This window comes from Falco peregrinus, chromosome 16, assembly GCF_023634155.1.
Source record: "Falco peregrinus isolate bFalPer1 chromosome 16, bFalPer1.pri, whole genome shotgun sequence".
NCBI lineage: Eukaryota > Metazoa > Chordata > Aves > Falconiformes > Falconidae > Falco > Falco peregrinus.
Window position 1 is genome coordinate 6,809,432 of NC_073736.1, and position 13,428 is coordinate 6,822,859.

A 13,428-nucleotide genomic window follows, 5' to 3' on the forward strand; every position below is an offset into this window, starting at 1 on the left:
ATCATTCTAACGAGTAATTTTCTGCTCTTTAGGTGAGACCTGTTTTTTCTGCTGAAAGCAATCAGTCCTATCAACTCATAATGACAGATTATGCAGCAAAATTCTGAGCTACTTATGCAGTGACTTCCTTTGCTGGCCTGTTTATTTATAGAGTTGAACTGTGTAACAGGGCAGAGCTTTGGCCTGTGACGAGGGTTACATCAGATAATAAATTGAGATGTCTGATCTCAGCTAAAGGAGCAGATGCCAACACTTTCTGAGATAAATAACAGAATGATGCACTCCCTTTTCTGCTTCTTCTAGACCACTTTTATTATTTAAAGATAGGGAAAAAAGAGCCTGACCTTTAATGGCTTATTTTCAGTTTGACCTGTGTTGCCTAAAAACAGGCTGTGTGAGCTGTGGTGTAATATTTACTGCAATTTCTGTCCTGTCCTAGTCAGGACATCAATTTAAAACAGTGTGGAGATTTCACGCAGGCTGCTTTTTTGATTGCCATAGGAGACAAGCAGGCTGAATTAATATAAAATCCATCTAATATTTATATTATTCATGAAAATGTGACAAGACTGGCTGCAGCACAGGTTGACCAGACTCAAATTTAGTCTAAACTGACAGAGAAGACAAAGGATGTAAGAATAGTCAGTGAGGACATGCCTGGATTGTGAGCTGCTGTATTACCAACAACAAAGAACACATCTATCTTATTTTTCAGTGGACCCAACCAATCCTTACTAAAAAAACCCCAAAAAACAACAGAACAAAACAAAACCAAAAAAAATATGCACAAAACCAAAAAAACCAACCCCACACAGAATTTCTCTTAAGTATCTTTTCTGTATTTTGAAACTATTTAATACAAAAGCATATATAGACACATACCTACATACACCTTTAGAGTAGTCTTCAGATCTGTAACAGGTTGCTACCAAAAGAGTAATTGTTCCTCAGGTTTACAGAGAAGACTTGAGCAAATTACATTTATATCAGGTGTTACGAGAACAGTTTGTGATTGTAGGGAGAATTAAGCATGGGAATATACTGTGCACGAAGAATCCCCGCAATGGATGTGTTTTAGTAACAAATCGGGGAAATGCATCCTTGGTTGTTTTGGGATAGTTGATTCTATCCTTGTCAGGTAGCTGAGGGAGGAGGGAAGAACTTAAAGATATCATTAATTGACTTTTTGACAGTCATCTCTTCCTGGCATGCTGCCCTGTCCCCAACATAGCTCACTAATGGATAGCTTCAGTGTGTTCAGCTCTTGCCTGGTGCTCTGTGTCCAAGGTCTGTTTTGCAGGCTTCTGGGGTGAGCACTGTCCTGACTTAAAAGCAGTGAAAGTCTCCCTCTGACAGGATCCCCTCCAAAGAAGAGGAGACTTACCAAAGTCAGCACAGCTTCTGGCCTTCCAGCTGACATGGACAGCGGTGGGGCCAGCAGGAGCAGGTGGGGGTAATTTCACAAGGCGGGTCAGCTGCAGGTGGTGGTGTTGCTGCTCTAATTTTATTGGACTGGTACTACTGGACCAAAAAAAAAGTCGGGGCAAGCCTGGCTGTGTGTGAGCAAAGGGCCTATATGGGCAAAAAGAGAAATCAAAGTTATAATGAAAAGAATTCTTAGCTTTGAGTTAAAACTAGAAATGAGCCAACACTTTTTTACCAGCTGGTCACGGATCCCTGCTGAGGAACTGGGAGCAAAGAGTCTGCCGCCTTAAATAGTGCTTTGGGTTGCTGGCCTACCAAATAACGCTCAAGCCAACAAATTGGAACTGGAAGGTCCTGTTAGATGAAAACACCTGCCTGAAAGAGCTGGGCTTGGTACAGCAACAACTAAGCAGAATTCTCTGGGGTACAACAAGGCAGGAGATCATAAATGATCCTTTGGGGTTTAATGTCAAATGTGCATCAGATTGAGTGAGAGGAGCTTGCCCTTATCATAAAACACTTTGTGTGAGAGTGGGAGTAGATTAAACAGAACACGCATTTTTCCCATGAGCTTCTTAACCAAGCAGTTTATCAGTGGCCTGGTATACACTGGCAGGTCAACGCTCACTCTTTATTTGTGACTGTTGGTCTGTTGTTTGTAACAAATGGGTCTGGGTTTTTGCACAGGATATAGGTCCTTAAAATTAAAAGGTATGTGGTTTTGAACTTCTTTATCTTGCAAGCATAGACAATGGGGTTCATGGCAGAATTGGCATGGGATAACAGGATTCCCAAGTACATGAAATACGGGGGGATCTGAGACTCAGGGTAAAAATAGGAAATGCAGTTTATAATGCACAGAGGCAACCAGGATATTGCAAACAGGAAGAGAACAAGTGCTAGAGATTTGGCTGTCTTGAACTCCTGTCTGTAAAAACCTCCTGCTCCTCTCACACTGGTTGTACCTTGACTTAGCTTTGTCCGGATGATGTAAAAGATCTCAACATACAGAGCACACATGATGAGCAGAGGGACAAGGGTCCATGTGAAGAAGCCAAAATATACCATGTAATCCATCCTCATCACAGAGGTAAATCGACACACGAGAAAGTCAGAGCTTCTTGGTTCTGCCTTGTTCCATCCAAACATGGGAACTAACCCTACCAGCAGGGACAGAGACCAGCACAAACCCAGTGCCCACCAAACTCTTCTCTCTGTGGTGATTAGTTTATATCTGTTGGGGAAGAAAAGCCAGGTTGTGTTAAACAGAAGTGTTTAAAATACTTCAGGATGGTTTCAAGAACTCACATGTTCAAATACTGTAGGTTCATTGTCACAAAATGGAGCATTAACTCTTTTTGTGGGAGGGAAATGGAATCTTGAGACAAGCCCGAACTCTTCATTTGTAACAGTAGCTTTGCAGCACCCATAAGAAGAAATATGCTTAACTTCTCCTTTTTTTTTGATGGTTTTTGCTTTTTGCAAACCTTTATAATTTGATGGTTTTGGCTATTTCTTGTTTCATTATGATCTTAGTGCCCCTCTTGCCTACATATTGCTTTCCTACCATTAGCAGTCCTATTGTATTTCTCTGCCTCCGTGGGTGTACCTCACTCTTTACATTTGGCTTATGCCATTTGTAGGACCAAACTCTTCTTTCATTCTTCAGTTTCATAGGTCCTTTCCCTGTTAGTATGAGGTTATGCTTTGCATTTCTAGCTTACATACTTTTCCATTCAAATATAGAAAGTGAATGACTTCTTAGGTTAGCCCTTAGTAAGTCTGTTACTACTTTTGTATTTTCAGCAAACACTAAAAGGAATTTTATTTAAGACTAGCCTCAGAAACCCAAAGAAATTTGTAGTACTCTCAGTATCCTGTGCAATTAACAGAACAGCTGGAGAACCGAACTGTTTGACCACACGCTCATGCTGTGGCCAAATTCTGACCGGCAATAACAGCAAGGTGCCAGCTGTGCACGAACAGCCCCGGGGTCTGTCTGCGTGGCACTGTCAGCTGCAGGGGGTGGTCCCTGCTCTAGAGAGCTCAGCTTGGGTGGGCTTTTAGGCACAGGTTATTGTCTCCATGTGCAAGTGTGCATTTAGAGTAACTATTTCTCAGAAAAGGGCCAGGTGAAGTAGGAGAGAAGAGGTGGCACCTGTGGGGCAGAGGCTGGGTGTGGGAAAGCTGGGAGGAGGGGGTGGGTGAAGGGGCCCACGGCAGTCCGGTGCTCACCTGGTTGGCAGCTTCACTCGCAGGTACCTGTCGATTGCAATGGCCAGGAGGGAGAGGATGGAGGCATTGGTGAAAACCACCATCAGGCAGCACATAAATAGGCAGTTGTAGAAGTGGATGCTGATGCCCAGACTCACCACGATGGCCAGGGGCATGACAAGGACCCCTACTGCGATGTCAGCCAGCGCCAGGGAAACAACGAAGTACAGAGTTGTGTTCTGAAATGTCGAGTTCAGCTTCACCACCCAGATGACCAGGATGTTACCCAAGGTGGCAAACAAAGCAACCAGGCACTCGGTACTGATGTAAACCCAATCCAGGCTGCTCAGCACCAGGCTGTCGTTTGGCATGGCGAGTTGCTGGAGATGCTCCCACCCTGGCTTGAACTGCAGAAGGGGGCATGGGCATTGATGACTCTGCGTGGGATTTGTCCTCAACGTCTGGTGCTCAGTTCCAGTGACTCTCCAGTCTGCAAACCTCTTCCAGGAATTCAAATCCTCAGCACTCGGGCAGCAAATCAGCTGTTGCCTTTCCACAGAGCTACAAATACCTTAACATCGAGGAAACGCTCCCCTCTCTGGACACATCTCCTGAAGCTCACAGCATCCCTTCAGCAGCCTGCTGTCAGTGAGGTACTTTGGAAAGCTATTTTGATGGAAAAAAAATGGAAAAGCTTCCACAAGCCTCTGTACCAGCAGTGTTATAAGCAAACACTTCAGCTGCTTCCTCTTCCGAGCCACAGTTCTAGAAGTGGGAGAAGTGTAACCAGAATTTACTGTGAAAGCTGTCACTTATCAATCTAAATAATCACTCTGCAGTCACTATAGGAAATGAAGTAGTTCGGGGGGGTTTAGAAGGGTGTTTTGTTAATTTCCAATACTTGATTTAATTCAAAGCATACCATTTCAGTTAAGGCCCCTGAGGTGGCTGAAAAATGCTCTTTACTTGGACCTTTCTCAGTCTCACAAGAACAGTTGTAATGCAGGTGGTGTTTGTGGTGACAGCCCTCATTTCTGCTAGAAATCAGTAAGGTGACCAACCAAGGTGTGTTCAAAGACTGGCATACTTTCCTATGCTTTGTCTGTGGAGAAACTGAGGGGAGGTGTGGGACGTGAAGTAGCAGGGAGAGGGTGCAAAACCTGGGATCCGCTTGCTGCAGGTGAGCCCAGCAGTGCATGGTGCCTTGCTCCTCGGTGTGGGTCTGCAGTGAAAGAGCTGCTTCCATTTCAGATGAAACTGCAAAGGGATGCAAACGTGAGCTCATGTCAGCCTGCAGGTCAGAGGGTAGCCTGGCTCCCGGGCACGTAGAAATGCACGCTTTCCGGGAATGAGCAAATAGCAAGTAAACGATTAGGTAGATGGTGCCGTATTAGTGTAACGAAGCCTTAAGCAAACATGGGCAACGTTTGATTTCCCATACACCAAATCCACCATCTCTTCCACCCAGCTGTCTGGCAAAACTGAGAATGGGGAAGTAAAACCAGCCCTGGGAGGAGATAGAGCCAGAAAACTATGAGACTTCAATTCCGCTACCATGAAATTGATATAAGTGCTTCTTGACTAGGGGGTGTTTTGGTAGAATTACTGCTGGGAAAATGGTGAACCATCTACAGACAGTCCTAGTCTGCAGCTGAACTGGGCTCTGCTGGTTTTCTAATCAGATCTGACACAGGATGTCTGTGGGTGCAGGATAAATCCCAGGAGAGGCATGTGAAGGTCACAGCTGGGATGTGTGCTGGGCTTTTGTAAGGTGAATGTGTTGTTTCTCCAAGAAGTACCTGGGATGGAGTGGGCAGCTGGCACTTTGCAGCTCTGAGCAGGCATGGGGAGCCTGTGCCCTCCTGGCTGCCAGCCATGCTTGGGCAAGAGTGCTCCCCGCTTCCTGCCCTTGCTATGCATCTCCTCGACTTCAGCACCAGCTTCCTTCTTCTGCCATCTACCCTTGTAGCTGCAGCCAGATGCCTCCTGTAGAGACAGCTACTGCAAAGCTGAGTTACAGGGGCTTCAGTGGGGCCACCCTCCTCTGCCGCCCCGTGCCCGCTGTAAACGCGGCTCCTGAGAACGAGAACTTAGTACTGCCCAGGGCCCTAGGGGCAGCAGCTTGTGCCACGGAGTCAAAAGAAAACGTTTCTCCCTCCATTTGCCTTTTGCTTACCCAAAATCCAGCTGAATGTCTTCAGATTTGCCCTCCCCACCCCTTTTTTTGTGGCAGGGGAACAGACTGGACCACTCGAGGTCCCCTGGCCCTGTTTTCTTTGATGCTGCACCTACACCGCGTATAGTATAGGCTGAGCAGGTTTTAAAGAAGCTCAGAGACAGAGCAGTCTAGCCACAATGCCTTAGAGCTGTGCATCAGCTAATTCACCCTGCTAGGCACCCGGCTGGGGAGGAGACCGAGCCCTTGGGGCTAAACTAGACTAGCAAAATTACCACATGTAACAGCCCCTTGTGGTTTGCTGATAGCATGATGCTGCCATTATATAGTGTTGGCTTTTCTGCAAAAGCACCCGTTAAATGTGCTGAAACCCCAAGGAGGCAGAAAGAAGGGTGTTGCAGGTTTCTTATAAAATGTCCGGTACATGGGTTTCTGTGGACAAGTTGCTCGGCTCATCTTTAAAGGGTTGTGTATGCAGATCGGAAAGCGTGCAAAATTCTGAATGAGGGACTTAATTTAAGGCAGATCGGGGTGGAGCTGGCTTCTGACCTGGCTGTTGGAGGAAAAAGAGAATTCAGTGCAGTATTTCTTAATTTTGCACATAAACAGCCTCAGATGTCCAAAATGTCTGTAGGCAGCCTGGAAGTGATCTATATCACATTGGAGTCTGTGACTGGGATCTTTGCAGTGGTCGGCAATGCCTTGGTGACCTGGGCAGTGAAGCTGAACCCAGCTCTGCAGAAGACCACCTTCTTTTACTTCGTTTCCCTAGCACTCACTGACATTGCCATGGGGATCCTTGTCATACCGCTGGCTGTCATGGTGAGCCTGGGAGTCATCATCCATTTCTACTCCTGCCTGTTTATGTGCTGCCTGATGATGATCTTTTCTCATGCCTCGATCCTGTCTCTCCTGGCCATCGCAGTCGACAGGTACCTGCGAGTGAAGCTGCCGACCAGGTGAGTCTGAGTGAAGGTCCTGTCTTCTCATCTTTTCCCTGTTTCTCTCCTCCCTCACATTTTCCTTCTCCCTTGCTTGCAGCATCATAAGGTTTCCTGGGCATTGTCAGGTCTCAGAGAAACTCACGCAAAGGCAGAGGTTCCCAAAGAGCAGGCAATGGAGCACCAGCTGCCTGGGCACTCCTGGAAATTCAGCAATGCCTGAAAATCTTAAGCTAAAGAGAGCAGGGTTGCTCATAAATGTGTATATGCTTGAAGTCTGAATAAGGTGGTCGTCTTTAAGGTTTTCCCCTGAGACACAACCATATTCTATACTGGTGCAGGTCAAAATGAAGCGGTATTTCTGAGAAAACGTTTTGACCCTGCATCTGTGGGTTCTCATTTAAAAGGACCCAGTCACTATTCGGAAGTGCCCCTGTAGTTTCAACATGGCCAAAGCTGTTAAGGACCAACTGCACAGAACTGTGCTTACTGCAAGTGAGGCCAACCACAAATGAGTGCTTAAAAGCCCACGTTCCTGCATATTGTAGTTCTTTTTTCTGAAGAATCACATCTAATGTGGCTGACGCTTCCTGCCCACCCAGGTACAGGGCAATCTTCACGAAGAAAAGGATTTGTGTGATTCTGGGAATCTGCTGGCTTGTGTCTGTGCTGGTGGGGCTGGTCCCCATGCTGGGGTGGAACCAGCACATGGGCAGCTCCAGCTACATCGAGCGCCGCTATTTGGCTGTGATGAGAATGGATTATGTGGTGTATTTCAGCTTCTTCACCTGGATCCTCCTTCCCTTGCTCGTCATGTGTGCCCTCTGCACTGAGATTTTCTACGTCATGTGGATAAAACTCAGCCGAGCACAGAAAGTCCTCCAGAAGGAGGAACAGTTTGTGGGAAGGAATACAGAATGGCCAAATATCTGGCCTTCATCCTCGTCTTGTTTGCAGTGTCTTGGCTGCCTCTGGGCATCCTGAACTGCATTTTTTATTTCTGCCCATCCTGTGCCATCCCGCAGCCCCTGACGTACCTGAGCATCCTGCTGTCTCATGCCAACTCAGCCATGAACCCCATTGTCTATGCCTTCAAAATACAGAAGTTCAAAGAAACATACACTTTCATTCTGAGGACTTACATCCTGCTCTAGAAGTCAGAGCCGGTTATTTCTAGCGCAGAGCCCACAGCAGAGCTGGGAGTGAGCACCATCTGAGCTGTGTCCTGCTTGTCTGTCTGTCTGGGCTGGAAACAAGAACTGAAAGAGTGTGGAAGCCACAAGAATGGGGAGAAATGGCACAGACGCCAAGACACATTTCTCAGCTCACGCGTTCTGGAGCAACAGTTGTGTGTGTATTTCTCTGTTCAGTAATTAAGCTCTGAGCAATGCGATGCCGAGTTCAGGTCCCCAGATAACTCCCACAATAAACTCCTTTGCATTTCCAAGGCAAAAGGTGTGAGAGGTTTGGAACAGAGTGGTAGCTGGGTGTGGGGGAGAGATGAACGTTGCTCGTGCTGCAGGACTGTTGCTCTCGCAGTCTCACCCCTCTCTTTGGCTACATTTGCCTGGTTTGAGGATTTTCCCCCCATTATCCCAGAGGCACTACCATCATCACTGATGGACTCAGCCTTGGCCAACAGCAGGTCTGCCTCGGAGCCGGCCAGCCTTGGCTCCATCAGATGTGGGGGAAGCTTCTAGCAGCTTCTCACAGAAGCCACCCCTGCAGCCCCCCTGCTACCAAAACCTTGCCACGCAAACCCACTACATGGAGCTACAAAGAAATGCTCTGGCACGTCGCCACAGAACATACGTCTATAAATGCTGAGGCTATAGGATGTAACGAGCCGCTGGCTGCCAGATTCCTGGCCGCACAAAGAGCGGCACAGCAAAACCCAGTCAAAAAGGACACGGGTCTGGGCGGGGGGCTCAGAGGCCAGCTGCTGGCAGGGGAGTGCTTCACCATCTGAAAATACTCTGACCTGGTTCAATGGGGCAGCAGCACCCACTTGTGGAAAGGTGCTTTGGAACGGAAAGAAAACAAGCAGCCTGTGTGCAAGGTTTTGTTTGCGCCAGCCCGTGAAGTTTAATAGCATTGGATCTTCCCACAGCTTTTTCTTAGAAGGCAGGTGCTTTCCCATGGAAGCGCAGTCTGTCTAAAGGATGCCCACAACGCTGCTGGTCCTACCAGGGCACAGGCTGTTGGGTTTCTTTTTGTCTTCCTTTTTAGCAGCTGTGGACTGCAGCTGTGTTCAGAACCCCCCCTGTCTGCAGTAAGCCCACATCCATGTGCCTGCGGAGGTGTGTGACCTGGGACTGGAAACCTGCCGCTGAGCAGAGGGACAGGGGTCTTGCTTCACACCTGGAGTGCGTGGCACACTGAGCCAGGTGAGGTGAGAAATGCTTCATCGGTTCATCCCGTGACGCTCAGGTCAGATTGTGCAAGAGGCTGCTGCAGCCACTACTGCGAGAGGAGGGGACATCGCCTTCCCAACAGGGATGTGACTGACCTGAAGCCTTCGCTGCCCCGGCTCCCCATGCTTCTATGAAGAAATAAATGATCCAAACAAAAAAAGCCCTTTGGGTCGCTGTGCCCACTGATGCAGCCAAGACCAATGCCATCGAACCCAGCAGAGCTGCACCTGCCCTGACTGGGGCCGAATGGGGGTGTTTCCACCCAGCACCCCCTGTTCCCACCGGGTTCCTGCCGGGGAAGGCACAAGGTGCGCTTATTTTCTTCAGATGCTTCCTCCACCAGGCAGCATCTGTTTCCTGTCCTAAATATGAAAGAACTGGGTTGCTGGGCTGCTGTGACGCCTCTGTCACCAGAGGAGGATGAGCCTGTGCTCTTCCCCTGTCTCTGCCAGGCACGAGCATGGCTTCCCCCCACCCCGGGGTGCTGCATCCCTCCCCGCGGCCCCGCATCCTCCTTCCCTGGGTGCTCGGCTCTTCTCCCACTGCCCTCCTTCAGCCCCAGCGTCAGGAAACACTGGGCTGGATGTTTTTATGGCTTGCAAAGTGATTAAACACTCCCTGCACCGAGGAGCCAAATGGGGCCAGTGTGTGTGATCAGGGAGCGTTTTGGTGTGGAAACCAGCTCTGCTCTCCCCTTCCCACCGCTTATTTGCAGGCACCCAGCCCCCAGCTGAAGGGCTCCCTCCTTTGCCCCTCTACCAAACCGCTCTCCCGTAAGCACGGGTTGTGCTCCTGCCAAGAGGCTTAGGGAAACATATGGCTGAGCTCAGGCAGCAGAGCCCCGAACATCGCTGCTAACAGCCCTCCGCTTACCGCTGCTGGCGGCTACGCTCTCTGTGTGCGCGCAAGTGTATACATATAAATGTGTGCTGCCATAATATATAATCCTTTTGCTAGTTGTGGCGGTGTGGTTGGTGTATTTGAATGCCTTTGCTGCCACATACGTTAATGTTTTTTCATAAAAACAGTTGTGATTTGAAGCAGGCCACCTGGTGCATGCCAATAAAGCTGGCAGCAGGAGGGACTGTAGGTAAGAAGGATCAAACTGGGCTGTGCAGGGATCCAGGTTTTATTTTTCTATTCCTCCCTGGTTTCAGGAGGGCATCAGCCATCGAGCAACGGCAGAGAGGCTGTCGGACATCTCAGTAGCCTGCTCTGGACAAGTGGGAGGATGGTGCTGAGGTGGATGATGCAGTCTTCCTCAGTCCCTGGGTTCATGGCTGGCACTGAGAACTTCATGACCTGCTGACCCCCAGCCCTCTCCAGTCACCCAGGGCAGCTCTGTCCTTCCCTGCTGCTGGTTCCCTGTTGAGAGCTCCCTCCCTGCTGTAGTTCAGAGCTGCATGCAGAAGTGCTGGTGTGACCCAGCCCCAGGTGGTGGGAACCACCAGACCCCTCTTTGTTCCCCACCACCTTTTACTCCCAATCCTGCTGCTTACATCCAGCGGGCTCTGCTGTCCCCGCTCCTGCTCCCCAGGCTGCAGGCTGGGCTCTGGGAGCTGGGGCACCCCCAGAGCACTCACAGCCCTAGAGAAACTCAGCCACAGATCTGCTGCCACACAAAACCACCCGCCTGCGAGCAGGTTGCAGCTGGAGTAAGTTTGCAAGCCAGCAATTTAAGGCTTTGGTTTAGATTAGGATTCAAAGGTGTATTTTTAGATCATATTATTTAGCTGACGCAGTGGTGCCCGCAGAGCTCTGCGGAGCAGGCGGCTCGGGAAGGAGCCCGTGCCGGGAGCAGGTTGGGCTGGGCAGAGCCCAGGGATGTGGTAGTCTGATGGGGTTAAACAGTGTTTCAGATCGTAGTCCCCAAGCACTTGATGGATTTGCCATCCAAAGGCTGTAGTCAGCTTGCTCACTTCTTGGATGGCTCCAGTGAAAGGCTTCCAGCTATTCCCCAAGGATCCTCCTACATCCTGGTGAGATAAGGATCAGGAAGGGAAGGTCTATCTGCAATCTCAGCTGCGGCTTTGAGCACAGATTCCCTTTTCGAATTGGGGGTGGAGGGGAGGAGAGCAGATTTTCTAGTAAAAAAAAAAATATTTCTGAAAGTGACACGCAGAGGCAGAAGAAAAAAAAAAGTCCCACAACAATGATCTTATCAAGTGAGTCAACAACAGCGACAGCCGCCTTTGTTCTGGTGGGGCTGTAAAACACTTGCAGGGAGAGCAGGCTGCCCTGCCCACGCACCCTGCTCGGGCTCGGGGCTCCCGGCTGTCCCCCAAGACCTGGGCTGTCCCCCAAGACCTGCTCCCGCATGGTCCCGGTGTGCCCCTGCTGCAGCCTGGCCTCCGCACTTTGAGGCATCAACGCACCGCGCTCTCATTCCTCTTCCCTTACTTTCCAGCAGCTTCTGCTCTTGTGCCAGGAGCTGTGGAGGAGGTTTTTTTTCCTGGGACTGTAAAATTTAATATTTACCTTAAAGGAAAATAAAAAGCAGCAGTAGCTTATAAAGCAAGAGGTGGTGAGTGGCAAGTGCTGTCCTGGCTCTTCCCTGCCTTGAAAGGAAGCGAGAGCAAAGCAGGGAGGATGTGAATGTGAGGAAGGGTCACATCTGGTTTAACAGAGACAGATTGTGGCCCAGTGAATGACGAGCCAGAATGAGCGTCTGGAGCCTGGCGCTGGTGACTGATGTCGTGTCACTGCTCTGTGCCTCAGGTTCCCCATCATGGGAAGAGGGTCAGTCTGGTCCTGACGGAGCGTTCCATGAGCTGGGAAGGGCTGGACAGGAGCACAGTCCTTTTGGTTTCCTTCTGAAACTTCCCATTTGGGCTTTGTTCCATCTGCCCCCCTTGGATGTGGAGGGATGGTGATAGAACACTGCTGTCAGCCTTTCTTACAGATGGGAAAACTGGTACACATACAGCTTTGCTGGAAGACAAAGTTCGCTGTCCTTAGAATCCAGATTTTGTTCCAAAGATGATATCAACCACTGTCAAAAACAAATTGTCAGAGGAGAATCAGATCTGGAAAGCTCTTTCTCGCTTCCACATCCCATTCTCTGAACTTGAACTGTGCTGGAAATCAGAGACTTTCTCCTGGTGACTCAACCCCCGCAGTGTTTTGAACAGCCAGAAAAGGTGCAGACGTGTATCTGCTGCTGCCTGCTCTTCAGTGCAACAGCAGTGCATAGCCTCAGTCTTGCCTGGTCCTGAATATTATTTAAAGCAGAGCAATAAAGCTGGAGAGTGTATAAAGCGCCGGCCTCGATCAGCCCAACGGTGGCCGGAGCTGGCAGATGGTGCTGCAAGATGCACCAGTGCCTGCAGCAGCCGGTGGCTGCCTGTCGATGCAGCAGTGTGGGAACCCGCTGGCCTCTGCTCCCGCCGGCCCCTGGCCCTCTGCATCGCTGCTCTGCACCCCGGTGCTGCCGGCACGTACAGCCCACGGCACGCGTGACCGCAGCCCTCCAGGGCGGCCATAGCCCACACTCACAGAGCAGGAGAGATCAGCGTAGTAATACACAGTGTTAATGCCTTGAGGACCATGGCAGCACTGGGGTAAACTGCATCACTGGTGTTCCCTCGGTATTTTAATTCCTGGGAGGCAGCAATCTGTGGCTTTGCCTGATTTCTCAAGGAGCATGCATGGTGACCTGGGCATCTCCTGCAGAGACAGCTTTGGTACTGCAAGTGGGAGTGGAGCAACCGGCATCACTCCCAGGGCTTCACAGGGCACTGCAGTGGGGACGAGCTCATGCTGACAACGTGCCCATCGCAGGAACCATGGCCCCAAACCCTCTTACTGGGCAAGCAGGGAGCCGTTTTCCTCCTGAGTGGGTCTGCACCTCTCTGGAGCAGGCTGCCAGCTCCTGCCCCTCAGCCACCACAGGAAAAGCTTCGCTCCTTTTAAGTCCAGGGGGCTGGTAAAGCTTCCCCGAAGCAGCTGTCTCCATGTATGGGATGGCATCCCTGTCCCGGGACAGTGCTCACCGCGGCCGCTGCCTCTCCACGGGCACGGCCGGCCGCTTTCCCTGCCCTGCGCTGGGTGGTGGGAGATGCTGCTCCACAAGTGGAACCTGACTCAGAAAACAGCAAGAACCGGTGCAATACTTCTGCTCCCTCTGTGGTTTTGCTCGCCTGGATTATGTGGCTTTGGATTTGAAACCTCCCGAAACCTGGGAGTGAGTGTATCTGTTTGCTCTTCTTGCTCAGCTCCTTAGGGAGTGCAGCGCTTGTGTGGGAGGGAGACGGGGCTG

At 50.0% G+C, this 13,428-nt stretch overlaps 2 protein-coding genes across 2 annotated transcripts; one reads left to right on the forward strand and one right to left on the reverse strand.

Annotated features, from left to right (window-relative positions):
• Positions 1–817: 817 nt before the first annotated feature.
• LOC101917495 (adenosine receptor A3) lies at positions 818–6,579 on the reverse strand. The gene is made up of 2 exons (XM_005230361.3): positions 3,661–6,579; positions 818–2,659 (listed from the first exon to the last, which is right to left on the reverse strand). The coding sequence occupies exons 1-2, from the start codon at positions 4,008–4,010 to the stop codon at positions 2,050–2,052; spliced, it is 960 nt and encodes a 319-aa protein (XP_005230418.1). The 5' UTR covers positions 4,011–6,579; the 3' UTR covers positions 818–2,049.
• LOC114010178 (adenosine receptor A3-like) lies at positions 6,440–11,272 on the forward strand. Its single transcript, XM_055819958.1, is given in 3 exon segments — positions 6,440–6,774; positions 7,320–7,651; positions 7,654–11,272. Coding segments are annotated over 3 exon segments (924 nt in total). The 3' UTR covers positions 7,911–11,272.
• The last annotated feature ends 2,156 nt before the right edge of the window (positions 11,273–13,428 follow it).

Coding starts and splice junctions, on each gene's coding strand:
- LOC101917495 (XM_005230361.3), bottom strand. CDS start 4,010: ATGCCAAACGACAGCCTGGTGCTGAGCAGCCTGGATTGGGTTTACATC. Junction 2,660..3,660: donor CGAGTGAAGCTGCCAACCAG/GTGAGCACCGGA, acceptor CTTCCCCAACAG/ATATAAACTAATCACCACAG.